At 49.6% G+C, this 15,284-nt stretch overlaps 1 protein-coding gene across 2 annotated transcripts in view; it reads left to right on the forward strand.

Annotated features, from left to right (window-relative positions):
* The first annotated feature begins 1,698 nt into the window (after positions 1-1,698).
* Positions 1,699-15,284, forward strand: part of GALNT14 (polypeptide N-acetylgalactosaminyltransferase 14) — a 232,100-nt gene continuing 218,514 nt past the window's right edge. The window contains exon 1 of one of the 2 annotated variants that reach the window (XM_033425224.2): positions 1,699-2,438. In XM_033425224.2, the coding sequence (XP_033281115.1) occupies positions 2,310-2,438 (129 nt within the window). In that variant the 5' untranslated portion in view covers positions 1,699-2,309. The remainder of the gene's footprint in view (positions 2,439-15,284) is intronic. The other variant, XM_004268185.3, reaches the window with a different exon arrangement.

Raw genomic sequence — 15,284 nt, forward strand, 5'->3', positions numbered from 1 at the left:
CAGCACAAAGCACCTTACACCTCAGCAGCAGGTGGTGTGGTGCTGCACCATCTCTAAAGCTCGGCGGTGGTGTTGTGTAACTGTTCGCCATCTGGTACTCAGAAGCAGCATCACAAAGCGCTGGAGCCTGGAGCCTGGAGCCGACAGCGCCTCAGCGGCTTGCCTGGGGCTCCCCTGCACAGCCTGCTGCAGAGCATTTTGCAGGTCCAGGGTAAGGCTCCTGGAAGGATCCAGGAAGCTCAAGATGCTGCAGAGAGGGGTTCTCTTGCTGCTGCCCCCACCCCTCCCATGACCATGATCTACCTGGACCTTAGCCCAGCCAAAGCAGTGGCTGGGAAGCCTACCTCAACCTTTCAGAGTTCTAATAAAGGGAGATCCTAGACCATCCCCAGGGTTCTGTGGGATGGTCTGAGAGCTCAGCTGAATCTTGAGATGGGCCGGCAAGAGTGCTCAGCTTTTCTGGGCTGTTTGATTTCCACCTTTGTTCCCAACCAAAAACTTCTCATCTATAGCCTGGCCGAGAACACTCTGGGGCTACGAGAAAGGACTGCCCTGTGACTGAAACACAAGGTACCAAACACAGGGGTTTTCAGCAGATTCCTCCATTTCTGACTGCACTTTTTGCTGACTCCATCTTACTGGAGAGTGAATTCTGGAGCCGTGCTTTACACCTGCGCTACCTCCCCACGCTGAGCTCTGTAGGGAGAGGCAGGGAGGATGATGGCTGCAGTAGTAGATGCAGCTTTCACCTCCCCAGGCAACTTGATGAGCTAAGCATCCCTCCAACTCAGGCGGCAGACATGATAGGGCGCTGTTCTCCAGGGAGAGCAAGGTTTCTTTCTTTCCCTCTTTGAGGGATGAGATGATCAGGTAACACCAGCACCTTGCATTTAGTTTTCACAACTATTCATTCACTTGTCAGAGGAGGTAGTATCATCCCCATATTACGGATGAGGAATCTCTAAGGCTCCGGGAAGGTAAAGGACTTCCCCAAGATTCACACAGCTAGTGTGGCTGACCCGGGCCAGGAACCCCTAGTCCAGTGATATCACCATCATTCCAGCCTAGCTGAGACCCACACGGGAATCCAATTCACACTTTGCTCTGCCTCTGGACTCAAGTAGTTTTAATCTTCAGGAGGAAGGAGGATGCACTTCCAGAAGGCATTTGGGGAAAGGGGTTTTTGAAAGATAACCCTCTGTGCTCAGTACCCCCCTGCCCCAAAACCACTTTCCAAGAACCCCATGTGGTTGACCCAGCTTTGGACTCCATCCCCCACCCCCTTTCTGCAAGCACAGAGCCCTGGTCCTTATAGGGAGAGAAAACACTTACGGGAGATAATTACACCTTAATTTTTAAAAGGATTTCTTTAAAGTTAAATTTAGACCAACTCAGCGTTCCATTAAGCAGAAAAAGTTGTCAGGCAGCTGCAGGCAGGCAGAGAAGCACCCTGGGGAGCTGGCTGAACTCTGCCTTGGCCCTGAGCGGCCAGGAGCGTGGCCTGCGGGTGGGGCAGTAGCCCCGCCAGCGGCCCAAGGTCTCAGCGTCAGCTCCCATAGGGCGGGAGCCCAAAGGGCGGGACCGGGCTGTGAGCGCCACGTGCAGACCCCGGCGGCGAGCCGGAAAGTCCTCCCAAGCACAGCTCCTCCTGGCGCCGGCTGGCTCTCGGATCCCAGCTCGCAGCTGGGGGTGGCGGGTCTCGGGGACGCACCTTTCCCGCCCCGCCCCATCCCAGTATGGCCCGGGAGCTGCGCCCAGGGCTCGCCGTGGGCGACCCCAGAACAGCACCCGGCGCCTCGGTGGGCGGGCGGCGATAGCGCCCCCTCTCAGAGCCCCGTTTGCTCCTGCCCGGGCTCCCTCGGAGTCGGTCTGTCTGTCGGCCCTCCCTCCCCCTTCGCTGTTCCTCCCCCGTCGTGTTCCTCCCGGGGTGCCGGGCACAGCCTCGGATTCCTCCCTCCCCACAGCTCGAGTCAGTTTCCCTCGCGGCGGCTGCCGAGGCGGCGGCAACGGCGGCGGCGCGGGAAGCATCTCTGCGGCCACCGCGCTTCTCCGGCTGGAGCGGGCGTCCAGCTTGGCTGCCCCTCGGCCCTTCCCTGCCGCGCCTCGGGGCACCGTGTGGCCACCACCCCTGCTCTCTTCTCTCCCAAGCGGGCGGGGCGCCTGGTAGGATCCCACCGGCCCTCCACCCGGATCCCGGGGCTAGCGCTCCCGGGAGCGGGGCGCTCTGAGGACTCCTGCCCCGCCGACCCTGACCGCCAGGGGGTGCCCCACGGGCGCAGCGCCGCCGAGAGGAGAAGGCAAGAGGGACCATGCGGCGTCTGACTCGCCGCCTGGTGCTGCCGATCTTCGGGGTTCTCTGGATCACCGTGCTGCTGTTCTTCTGGGTAACCAAGAAGAAGTTGGAGGTGCCGGCGGGACCTGAAGTGCAGACCCCCAAGGTACCGGTTTGGCGGCGCGCCGGGCGCGGGGCAGTGGTTGGCAGGAGGGCGCGCAGCTCGCGCGCCGGGTTTGCGGGCTCCCGGGAAGCCAGGGCTGGGGTCTGGGTGCTGCGAGCAGGTAACCGGGCGCCGGATGCGGCTACAGTGTGATGTTTCTGGATTTCAAAAAGCTCAGGGCATCCCCGGCCCCGCGCCGTGTGTAAGTGGGAGTGGGAGTGGGTGTGGATGGTGGGCGCGCTGGCGGGCAGAGGGGGGCTCTCAACTTGGGCAGCGCGCCGGGGTCCCTGGGCGGCGGGGGCACTACGGTCGAGCAGCCCAGGGGGTGGCCGTCCGTGGACGCCGCGAGAGAGTCGCCGGTGGTGGGGTCGGGTGGCAGGGCCGGCAGGTGCTGGCGCCCGCGAGAAATCGGGTGGTCGCGCTGATCTCCTTCCTTGCCTCAGCTGCCAGGCCCGACCGGGGGAGGCCGGAGACCGAGGGTGCGCCGCGCGCGCTTGTGCGGCGCGGGAGAGCGCCCTGCAGCCTCCCGGGCGGTTGCTTCCTTTCGCCACCCCTGCTTTGTAATTTTCCTCGATCCCTCCAGCTGCATTGGAAGTTGAATTGAATGTGCCCTGAACATCACTAAAGAGCCTGTAAAAACAGACGCCTTGGTATTGGTGGGGAGTTGGGGAAATGAGAATCCAAGTGGCTTTTCCAACTCCTGCCCAGTTGGTTCATATGAGCGGAGCCGCAAGGCTCCGTCTTACCTTTATTCAGAGCCCCTATTCCTCGGTCTCCTCTTCCACAGACCTGGCTGTAGGACACAGAAAAAGGAGGCCTCAGGGGGTTTCCTGACCAGCCAGGAAACGTTTATGAAGTGGGTCCAGAGAGGTCCTCCAGCGACCGCGAAAAAGCCCTTGGAGAAGATTTACGGTCCCAAGCTGGAGACAGAAAATAATGGGGGAAGGGGGAGAGAGGGGAGGCTCCCAGTAAGTACAGTGCAGAGCACCTACTAGGTGCAAGGTACATAGTGGGTGCTTCTTTATAAGTAGTTGTATGAGTTGGGTAGGATTCTCCTTATTCCGTAGATTAGGAAACCGGTTCAGTCTTTAAGTACCTTGCCTTAGGACGCTACTGGTTTGAACTCAGACCTCCGATATTCAGGATCTTTCCACTATATCAAGTTGCCTTTGAGATTGCCTTTTAACTAAGTCTCTGGTCACTTATGTTTTGGAATCTTGCCAGTGCTCTATTGAATTCCACAATCATTTATTGATGATCTGCCATGTGCCAGGCAGTGTGCTAGGTACTATGGGTACAGAGATGCAGAACTGGTTCTCTGCAGTAGGGGGATCTGCTCAGGCATAGACCAGGACCATACAGTGTGCTGAGGGCTACAATGGCCCAGTGCACTGGGCGTCATGGGAGCCTGGGGACTTCCTGGAGGAGGAAGAGGACATAAGGGAACTGAGTTGAGAAGGATGAACAGTAGGTTTGCCAGTAGGTAGGGAGGGCATTCCAGGTAGAGGTTAATTGCACCAAACAGGCTGAGAGGAATTACACAGCACACTGGGTGAGTTTGGTGTCAAAGCATGTGGCCAATGGCAGGGATGAGGTTGGGAAGATGTGTAACGGTCCTGTTGGGTAGGACCTTGTGGGTACCAGGGAACCTTGGAGGTGTACTAAGCAGGGGAGTGATGAGGTCAGACTGATGATTTCAAACAGCCTTCATCCCAGTGGATCAATTTTCTCACTCACCTCAGACCTAAAGAGGTCTGAGTTGGGTGAGATCTGGAGAGCTCGTAGATCTGGAGAGCTTTTCGTCTTTTTCCCTGGGTGATTCTTCTCCTTGTGAGGTTAATGATGCCCGTGGGGGCATGAACTCTCTCTGTTTTGCGTTGAACCTCATTACCTTAAGCTTGCTTATTCTGGTCTACACCAGGGAGCTGGGACGAGAGATCTGTTTCCTTCTTTGTGCACTTTTTCCGTCTTCTTTTCCGGCCTCTTCTCATCCTGGCGAGCGCTGAGCACACATTGATCGAATGCAGCCACAGGCCAGGCTTTGTGCTAGGTTTGGGGGTGGCTGTGATGAGTACACTGTGCCCCTGCCGTTTGGTGGGGGCGGCTCTCACAAGTTCCTGGTTGAGGCAGAATTGCAAACAAAGGAGTAGCGGCACGGTGCGGGGGCAGTGGTCTGATGTCAGAAGTCCGGACATAGTGCTGCGCGGTCACTTGCTCTTTGTCTTAGTATCTTCCTTTTCCCTCATTTTCTGTATCCTTTATAACCATGAATTCTCTAGACTTCAAAAATCTTGATAATTCTTATTATTGGTCACCCTTTTTTGTTAGTAGATTTCTTTTTCCTGTTTTTCACCTGTATTATGCCTTTTTGTGTCTACATATATGTGTTGTGTGTATTCATATATGTGTGGGTGTATTTTGTGTCTGGTGGATGAGCAGCCCTCTGTATCTTAGTGTGTATGTACCTGAGGGGCGGGATGGAGAGACAAAGAGAGGTCCTTCTTAGCACTAGAACAGTTGTATTCACATGACTGATCTACTCAGGAAATTTGCATGTCAGGTCCCAAGGAGTGTGGTGGGTTTCCAAACCTGATTCCGTGTCAGAACCACCTGGAGAGCTCGTTTAATTTACATGTTTTTGTGTTTATTGCAGAGATTATTATTCTGTGGATTTGGTAGAAGGTCGTAGAATCAGTATTTTTACAAGGGCTCCATGTGAGTCTGAGGCAGCCTATGGATGGGAGCTAGATGAAGAATACCAAGTCTCTTGGGTTTTTTTGTAGTTCGGTGGGCCCCATGTAAATATGGCCGAATGATTTCATTCCTCTTGAGTTCCTCGTGGACCAAGCCTGTGTGAGCATGTGCATTCATGTGAAATAACAATAGCTAGCATTTGTATCGTGCTTTACAAATTCACAAACTCCATTTCACATATATCAGCTCATTTAAGCTTCACAATGACCACAAACAATAAGGCAGATCATACTTTTATGCAGATGAGATTGAGTAATGAGGTTAAACAATTGGCCCCAGACAACAAGACTATTATTAAGTGGCAGCATCGGGACAAGAATGGAATGGGATTATTCTGGCAACTGCTCACGCAAGTGCTCCTTTCATGCCATCAAGTCACGTGGATGCCTGGGTCTGCGCTAGTGGGTGATGGGGTGAGGTTAGGGATGTTAATAGCTGCACGATGCCCACCTACTTTCCAAGCACTTCCATGGCTCATCCCTAGGTGCTGGCCTTTGGAGAGCTCCAGGGAGGTTGGTGTAATTTGTGGGGAAACCGTTTCAGAGGGAATCCTGCTCTGCCCTTGGGGGAGGTCATATGGGGCAGAGGAGGCTCCTCTGGCTGGATAGAGTGCACCCTGGTGGGGCGGGTGTGATGGAAGGTTGTGGCATCATTGCGGGGTTGCCTCAAATGGTTGCAGCACCGTTGGTTGAGGAATCATTTGCCAGGGTGGAGATTGTTTCCTCAACAGTAGGAATTATCCAGGGACATTTGTCTATTGTAGGGAAACATTTTTGGTTTTTGAGTGAGTTCAGTACCCTAGGTTTTCCTAGACGATGCTTCTGCACAGTCATGGGGAGAGCTCTTGCCTTGGACATGTCTGAAACCAGGGGTCCTCTGCCTAAGGCTCTTCCCAGTGTGGTGGAGGGGGTCAGTTTATTTTCTAAAGCAAGAGCACTGGGCTCCCTTCCCCTAAAAATATTTAGAGAAGTTGAAATGGTGGAGGGATTGGTCTAGAGAGGGCTATGGCGAGGGCTCCTGGGCTGGGGACTTGCCAACTTGTAGATTCCATGCAGCCCATTGCCTTCACGGGGGGGCTAGACCCTTATTCCCCTTTCCTCAGTGTTAGGGAACATCCTCCTTCACCCGGCATGGGATCTCCAAAGTGGGCCTGATAATAAAATGGAACCTATGCTCCGTCACAATCCAAGTGATATGGAGAAGCCAAACTGCACTCCAGGTTTAAGAAAATTAGTTGGATTTTTTTCCTTAGTTTCAAGAAGGGCTGTTTCTATTAATAGCTCAAATAAAGATTTAAGTTTGACTTTTCAACGTTGATTTGATTTTTTATGGGGTTTCCCACCCCCAAATTCAGCAAAGCTCTAATTCCTAATTGAAAATCCTGTAACAAGCTTGACGCCTTAATTTAAACAGTATTTTAGCAATAAATCCTGTACCACTAAAAAAAAGGACCTGAAAAATGCTTCCATTTTTTTCTCTCCCCTATCATTTGTTTGCTTCTTGGAGAATTATACAATAACTGGCAGAATTAAAAAAAAAAAAAACCCAGCAAATTTGTCTCTTATTTCCAAGAAACTAAATTTAGTCCAGGGGCTTAGGGCTTAGTAAAAGCAGAATTTGAAGGCCTGAGGGTGCTTTTGGAGGAAGGTATTGGAAATGTAAAGGCTTTGAATAAAGTGCCTCAGGCCCATGTAAATGTATTTGCGCTGTACTAGAATTATAGCAAAAACTATTAGAAGAGAGCCTGTTTTCTGTAATATTTGTATATTGCAAATGCCTTATGTATATGACACTGTTATTGTATTCCCCATTTATTAGGTAATTTCTCCCACTCAAAAAAATTCATCGATTTTAGAGAGAGGCCCTAATAATCTGCTGACGCTCAGTGGGTGTATGTTAGACTGTCCAGGGAATTTTAACTCTGGCATGACCAGAAATAGCTCATTATCTGATGAACGTTCATCCTTCATGAACATTCATTTCTGTGTGTGCTGGTGCCTGCGCTGGACGCTGTGCTGTTTTCCCATCTAAGGCAGTTCCTGGAGAAGGTGGCGGGGATGGTGTTGCCTTGTGGGCCAGATGTGGCTGCTGTGAGAAGCTGGGAAATACGAGGCTAGAAGGTTGGAGCCTCAGGTGTTCAAGAAATAGCATGCTTTTGCTTTCTAGATACCAACAAGCTTAGAAAAACAAACCAACCCCAAAACCCTGAGCTCCCCTGTGCTTCCTCTCTTGCCCTGTTCAGTCCCATCAGGCTGAGAGGAATTTCTCCTCCTTGGGTCATTTTTGGCCTGCCCTGGGTTGCACCCTTGTCCCTGCTTGCTTTCCCAGCTGGCATTCTCCCCCAGGCCCTGTCCCAGGGACCCACAGATCTATTCGAAGGGAACCTCTTTGAGTCAGTCTGGGGAGCGCTGTCTCTCTCTCTCTCTCTCTCCCTAAACCCTTGTTCCCCTAAGTGGCCTGGTACTTTTGGAAGCAAAGACCAGGAGTCCCTGTCTCAAAATTTTCTAGAGGCACAGAATGATATCTGCTCAAATCAGGGAAGACAAAGGGGCAAAACCAGAAAAGAAAGAGAAATTAATGTCCCTGTCACAAGCTTCCCCAGCCTGTCTAGAGACTACCCTTTTCCAAGGTTGCTCATCTGTTTGTATCATTTAAAAGTGTTAATTTCCAGTCATCAGAGGTCATTTATTAACTGAACAGGGACAGAATGAGGCTGCCGTTGGCTGATACCCAAGGCCTGGGAGTTTTACAGGGACTGGTTCACATGCCATCTCGTCTGCTGCCTTTGCCTGCATCCTTTCCCACACCTCTCCCATCCCAAATTTCCCAAACAGTCTTATGCATTATCAGGCACCCAGGAACACATTTTGAAGTTGAAGAAATGTGTTTCTGTGCCCTTGTTTAATTTCTAACGTTTACAGTTTTGTCACTCTTCCAGAGCATTTCAAAGTCCCCAGATGCATTTTTTTGGAAAAGAATCTGAATTAGAAAGTAGGGAAAAATCCCCAGCTCCTCTCTCTGGGAGCGTCTGTGAACCCTGTCATGACTTTTGCACATTCTACCCGAGACCAGCATTTATGGACCCACCATCTGCTTGGGGAAGGGAGTCTGACATGCCGAGTGCCCTCTACAGCCGGCTGCTGCCTCTTCCACTTGCCCGCAGTGACCCTGAGCTGGGTGGTCAGCCTTCCTCCTTGTCTGGACCTCAGACACTCACACTGTTCACCAGGGTTGAAAGATGGAGAGCCCAGCCCTCTCCTGGCAGCTCCCATGATGTCATAATCAAGTGTGGTTTCACCTTCTGGTTTTTCTTAAATACGTGGCAACCCGGGTGTCTCTTTCTGCCATTGGCAGTGCTGGGGATAACTCAGATAGTCTCTTCCGGGCTCAGTCTCCTCAACTGTGAAATGGGAGCAGCACGCTACAGCACTGCCTGTCTCCCACTTGCCCTGCCTTGCCAGCAGTCTGAGTCGTTTTGGGTTAATTGTGAATAATTCTGAAGTGAGACCTCGTGGCTTTAAATAATTATACCACAGATTCTCTGTGTCTATTACTTATCTTTTAATTATTTTACCAGAAATGTTAGATTAACCAAAAGATAAGTCAGTTTCCGAGTTCTCAGATGTTGAACTGATTAAGAAAGAACCCCTTGGGATACTGAAGAACGCGCATGCACACACGTGTACACTGGCACCCTGGGGAATTCTGCAGAAGCTCCTGAAATTTGCTGGCTCGGGTGTTTTGGTATTTCAGAATAAATGGCCTGAGATGACCTTCTGGGGCAGCAGTCTTTGCATTTGGCATCACAGGACCTAATGAACACTAGGAAGCTAACGGGGAGAGCGAGGAAGAGATCTATCTCTGTGGCGGGAGGAATGTATGTGCCACTCAGGGAGTCCTGTTTCCTCCTGTTTTTCTTTCCATCGCTTCCCTCCTCCCTTCATCATTCTTCCTCCTCCTCTTACATCTCCTGGAAAGCCAGGGGGCCCCAGAGCAGAGAGGCACAGGGCACTTGGTCAGGAGCCCCGGGAAGAAGTCTGGAGGTGCAGGAACCCAGTACTTCCCTGCAAGCACTGACCAAGGTCAGGAGCAGCCTGTCTCGCTGCTGCTCTGGACACAAAGGCCGTTCTTTCCGAAGGAGGGAAGTAGCTGCTCTGGGCCATCCTGAGCCATTCTGCTCAGATGCTCTTATATCAGCATGAGCCCTCATGGCAGGAATTAAGGAGCCGTCAGACCACTATCTCCCGGACAATGCCAATTTCAAGTACAAAGTCTCTTCTGTGTACCATTTCCTGGAGACAAGATTAGGCATTTGAAAAAAATAATTAAATTCTCCTCATGTCACTTGTCTTCTTAACTGTGAGAACTACAGAGATCTTTCAAGGAAATACAGGGCGAGCAGCACACGCACATGTTCCTGCCACTGGGTCTGAGTGCCCAGACGAAGAGAATCTCCACCAGCTGCCTCTTTTCTAATGATCCCGTTGTTTAAACCCAATTTGCATCTCATTCCCAGCCAGAGAAGCGTGGGTAACATCTACAGAGCAGGTAGGACTGCCCCGTCTTGACAGGCTGTCTCCCAAGAGGTCATCGGACCCTTTCCTCTGTCCTCACTAAGGCTTGGAAATAAGGATTGTTTCCCCCTAATGGTCCAGGCTGGGGATTTATGTAGCCCCTGTTGTTCCTCTGAGAACACTCTAATCGTTAATTCCCCACCCCCTCCCCCAGCCACAGAGAGACTGAGCCAATCAATATTTATGTTCCCATCACTCACAGCTGCAACGCACGGGCATAATGGACACCCAAATCCTTGATGGTCATGGAGAAATTGGCTGGCGCCCGTGTTTCGGGCTCATTGTTTTCTAGGATCTTGGGGAGATCGGACCATGTCGTCCATGGATTATCTGTTTCAGGCTCATTTTCCAGGATCTTGGGGAGATCAGACCACATGGTCCATGGATTAATTAAGCCACCCAGCTAATTGGCTGTTAATAGATGGGCAGTTGATAGCTACCAGCTGAGTGCTGAATCGACCTATGGCCTTATTATGGTGGGCTGGTGGTCTTTACTTGCAGAGGCACTGGCTCAAAGACCTGACTAATTAAAGGTGAATCAGGAACTGGAAGATAAGAGGTAGCTTCCTCCCTCCACCTCTTTGTGGGATGTTTTGCAGTTTACAAAGCGTTATTATTCACAAGTGCCTCATTTGATCCTTCCTGCAACCCCTTGAGGTGGGTGTTATTATTATCCTCGTTTTCTGAAGTATGATGAAGCTGAGATTATAAGAGGGAGGAGACTGGCAAGCTCGCCCAACCGTAAGTGGCCTTGAACTCACTCATCTGACTGTAAAGCATATACTGTTTGTATCATGGCCGCACTCAACGTCTGGCTAGCTTCCTTTTCCAGGGGAAATGAAATCTATTTTATATATGTATGTGTTATGTATATATTTTCATATGGACAAAAAGCTTGTGCTCTTGCTGAGAAATGACTCCGTACCTCTGATAAAACACCAGTGTTGCTTTTCTGCATGTAAAAGGGAACGGAGGGTTTGATTAAGGGAATTGTAGAGCCGGTCTCCAGAGGGCCAACAGGACTTTGGCTTTTCTCCCAGGACAGGCCAAGTTTAACTCACTCGCAGGCCCAGCAGAAACATTCCACAGGACACTGTTTTCTACTGTGGGAAGGTGCTGGCCTGGAATGGCAGACTCATGGTCCCGGGAGAAGTGGAGGGAGAGAGGCTTTCCCACCCCTGAGTCCTCTAGTCGGCATTGTCTCTGTCCTTGATTCTCCCTGGCTGGCGGGTTTTGACAGCAGCAAATGAGACTCTGCTGTCATTCAAGAGGCTGCTTAACTCAGAAGTCAACAGGGTTGTGCAATTAAGACAGAAACCGTTGATATGAATCCCTTTCGTGATGAATGTGGTTCTTAAACAATCAGAAGCAGTTCCCCTCTAAGAGGAAAAACGTCATTTGAAAGAACCCAAGACGTACATCCTATTTGACATGCGAGGCAGGTGTATGGGAGAATGACTCCAAAGAAGTGTCTTTGGAAGGTACCCAGCATCACCTGAGAGCCTCCTGGCTCGAAGACAGAGGTTGCCCTGCCTGTGTCGTGCCCTTGAAGGCCCAGGATTCCGCCTCTCGGTGGCTGCTTCGGAGGTTGGGTGTGGGTAACGTAGTTGCTGCCCGTGTATGTGCTTAAACTTACGACAGCATAAAAGCAGGAGGTTGCTAATATCTTCCTGGTATTTTGTCTGCAATTCGGGTAAGCTACCCGGAGGGCTTATGGTGGTGCTTTTGTGATGTGGCCTGAGTGACACAGTCTCTATTGTGGGATCCTGTGCAGAAGCATGACTTCACCACTCTTGTCCATTTCTGCAGAGCGTGGCAACGTTAAAGGGGACTATATTTTTAAAGAGTGTGCATGGAGTAAGAATGAAAAGAAATGTAAACCTAGAGAACTCTGATATTTTCGCCCTCCACTCAAAAGTCCCGATGGTTTCTAATCATTTGTTTAATTCTGGATCAGGTAAACACCGTGTAATTCTCCCTGCCTCTCTTAACACTGAGATTATGTCTTCTGCTCCAGGTTTTAGCTTTTCTCTTAAAACTGAGTGTATATTTTGGAAAACGTCTTGGCAGTGTTTACTAAAGCTGAACACGTGTATACCTATGACCCTGCCATTTCACTCCTAGGGATAAATCCCAAAGAAATGCATTTCGTATTTTGACGAATGCCTCGCACTCAAATTGAAGTCGGCAGACTTTTTCTGTAAAAGGTCACGTACTCAGAATTTTTGTTTTTTTAGGTCCTATGGTTTCTGTTGTAACCAACTCTGCTGTTGCGGAGTGAAGGACAATATGTAAGTGAAATTGAGCACGGCCGTGTTCCAATAAAACTTTATTTATGGACCCTGAAATTTGAATTTCGTATAGTTTTCACATCTTGTGAAATATTATTCCTCTTTTAGCATGATTTTCAAAGATTTATAAATGCAAAATCCATTCTTACTTTGCCAGGGTATCCTTAGACAGGTGGCAGGCCAGATTTGGCCCTCAGGCTGTGGAATTCCACTTATGTAAGGTACAAGAACAGAGCAAACTAATCTATGGTGTTTGAAGTCAATTTCACGGTGACCCTTGGTTGGCATCAGTGACTAGAAGGAAGCAGGGGGGCATTTGGGGCATTGGTACTGTGTCAGTTTCTTGATCTGGGTGCTTGTAACTCAGGTGTGTTCATTGTGAGAATTCATCGAATGCCTGCTTTTTTGTGTTTGTATATGCCTCCTTTATAAGACGTTCAAAAAGAAAAAGAATGAACTGAGTGGGTGGCTTCTGACTTCAGGTGTTAGCACCTCTTTGGGGTCAGAGCATAGAAGTTTTCATTCTTTCTACAGCCACTGGCTTCTGTTTCTGAATAAGAGAGTCTTTGGAGAAAGGTCTTGATAGGTCTTTCCAATTTCCCAACTCTTACTCCCTTTTACATACAGGGAGACGTTTAATAACTAGTGTAGTACAGGTACCAGCCACCCAAAGTACAATACCTGTGGAGAGTTAACCCTCTAGTTGCTGAATCATAGGAAGTTGGTTGGGGGAGGGGAATCCCAGAGGAGAGCCAGGCAGCGGGAAAGCCTTCAGGGCAGTGGGAACCGCCAATAGGAATTCGGCTCCGTAAGTGATTCCGGGCTGAAATCTACCTATGTTTATAGTTAAGAGGTGGAGGCTTAGTTACAGTGAGTGGAATTATATGGCTACAAGCTAGTGGCTTGTAGCAAACCACCTTCTATTCTTTTTTTTTTTTTTTTTTTTGCACCCAGGACAAAAAGCAGAGAACTAACAACCTGAGCCCTTATGAGTGCCAGGTGTTTCCTGTGTCAGACATCTGTCCTTCCTAACAGCCCTGTACAATAGTAGCTTTATTTTTCAGATGAGGAACATCAAGGCTTAGGGAAGTTAAGTGACTTTCCGAAAGTCATACCGCTCATCAGCAGAGGAACTGGATTCCAATCCAGATCTGTCTGGCTCCAGAGCCCACCTTCTTCCCACGTCACCACGCTCACGCCAGGTTTCTCCTCCCTTCACAGTCACACGGAATCTGGTCTCCTGAAAGCGATGATTGAATAGAGTTTCCCCTTAGTAACCTGCCTTTATAGCCCGCTTTGGTTCTGCTTCCTGGAATTACACACATCTTACTGAGACCAGAAGCTGTTGATGAAATAGTTTTATATCAGAAGCTATCTCTTCCAGGACAAGTCATTTTAAAGCAATAGTCAAGGAGAAAACTTTACAAAACTTTCAAAGAGAAATAGATTGTGCTTTCAGCACTGTTTGATATCCCTTGTGAACATGATAGATGACTGGGGATGTTTCTGATCTCAGGGTTAAACTTTGAAAAAGGAAATCTCCAAGCTGTCATACTCTTGACCATGTTAAGGTGCTTTCGACATGCCTCAAGACTGATGAAAGAGGGCGTGGTAAGGAGTTAACCAACAGATGCTGAAAATGCAAAGGCCATAGTGAATGGTAACCCCCCTCCATATCACCCCTCAGACAGGAATAGTCCTGTATCCGACATAATAGCACCAATTATTTGGTTGTTTGTGCTGAGGAGTTGAAAGCTATCATGTGCCGGGAAAATACTCAGCATGGAGCAGTAATTATGGATCAGCTGATAATAAAGGATGCACTGGATTGACTGCTAATTAGATTATTAGCACCAAAAACAAATACCTGCTATTAACCATAAATAAGCCACATTTGGGGACTTCCCTGGTGGCTCAGTGGTTAAGAATCCGCCTGCGAATGCAGGTGACACGGGTTCGAGCCCTACTCCGGGAAGATCCCACATGGCGCGGAGCAGCTGAGCCCATGCACCACAACTACCGAGCCTGCACTCTAGAGCCCGTGTGCCACAACTACTGAAACCCTCGCGCCTAGAGCCCGTGCTCCACAGCAAGAGAAGCCACCGCAACGAGAAGCCCGCGCACCGCAAAGAAGAGTAGCCCCTGCTCACCACAGCTAGAGAAAGCCAGCACGACACAACACAGCCAAAAATAAATAAATAAATATTAAAAAGAATAAGCCACATTTATGATATTTTCTACTTTTAAATACACATTTCTTTTTATGTGCAATTTCCTTTCTTCCCTTTCTGTGCCAAGACTTCTGATTCTCCCCAGTCATATTAAGCATGGCTGTTTTCTGAGCTGTAACCAAGTTGTATTCTTGTTTCCTTCTGGTCTCAAAAGGAGTTGAGAGCTCTGACATGTACTGAGTGTCACGTGTCAAGGCCCTACGTGAGATGTGCTGGTTCTTTTCAGGGAAGAAGTCGGGGTTATTCCAGAGCAGAGTCCGGGTCTTTCCCACGGGCACGGAGTCTTTATAAGGGGTAAGGGATTGTAGAATTTTCTCTGTGAACTATATGCTGGAGTTAATTGCCAAAGAAATGACCCAGTTGCTTTTTTTGTGGCACTTTGAGCTTTGGTCCTTGCTTTCCTGATTTGAGAAGGATGGGATGGGCGTTTGGGTGCTACCAGCACCTACCAGCAAGTAGGCCATCTTCCTACAAGTGGGTTGACTGTGTATCCCCAGTAGAATGAGATTCCAGCTGTCTTCTGCCCAGGGTGGCTGTGAGCTCTGTGGGTAGGACCGTCTGAAAGAACCCTCGGGAGCTCCCTGGGTTGTCTGCGAGGAAAAGCAGCAGTAGGAGTCAGGAGGCGGCTCTGGCAATGTGCTCAGTAAGTGGTGCACGTGACTGTCAGGTGTCCTGCAGGAAGCGCTAGCGATGGAGCTTTTCGTGGCCACCATCATAGGCCAGGGGGCTTCCATGGGGAGAGGGGTGTATGGCTGCCTTTCAGGAGAAATGCTAGGTGTTCTATCTGTGTTAAGTTATTCATTCTTCACGAGGCCTACCACAAGGTAGGCAGGCTGAGATTTACCTGGGACTTGCCAGTACAGTCATACTGGGTGTTTAAGGCTGTCACCTTTCTGATTAAACAGTGTCTGAGCCATACGGGTTGTTAAATGTTCTCTTATGAACATTATCTTTGGGTGATGTATTGATTACCCTTATTTTACCAGTGAAGAACTTGAG

Source organism: Orcinus orca, chromosome 13 (assembly GCF_937001465.1).
Source record: "Orcinus orca chromosome 13, mOrcOrc1.1, whole genome shotgun sequence".
NCBI classification, from domain to species: Eukaryota; Metazoa; Chordata; class Mammalia; order Artiodactyla; family Delphinidae; genus Orcinus; species Orcinus orca.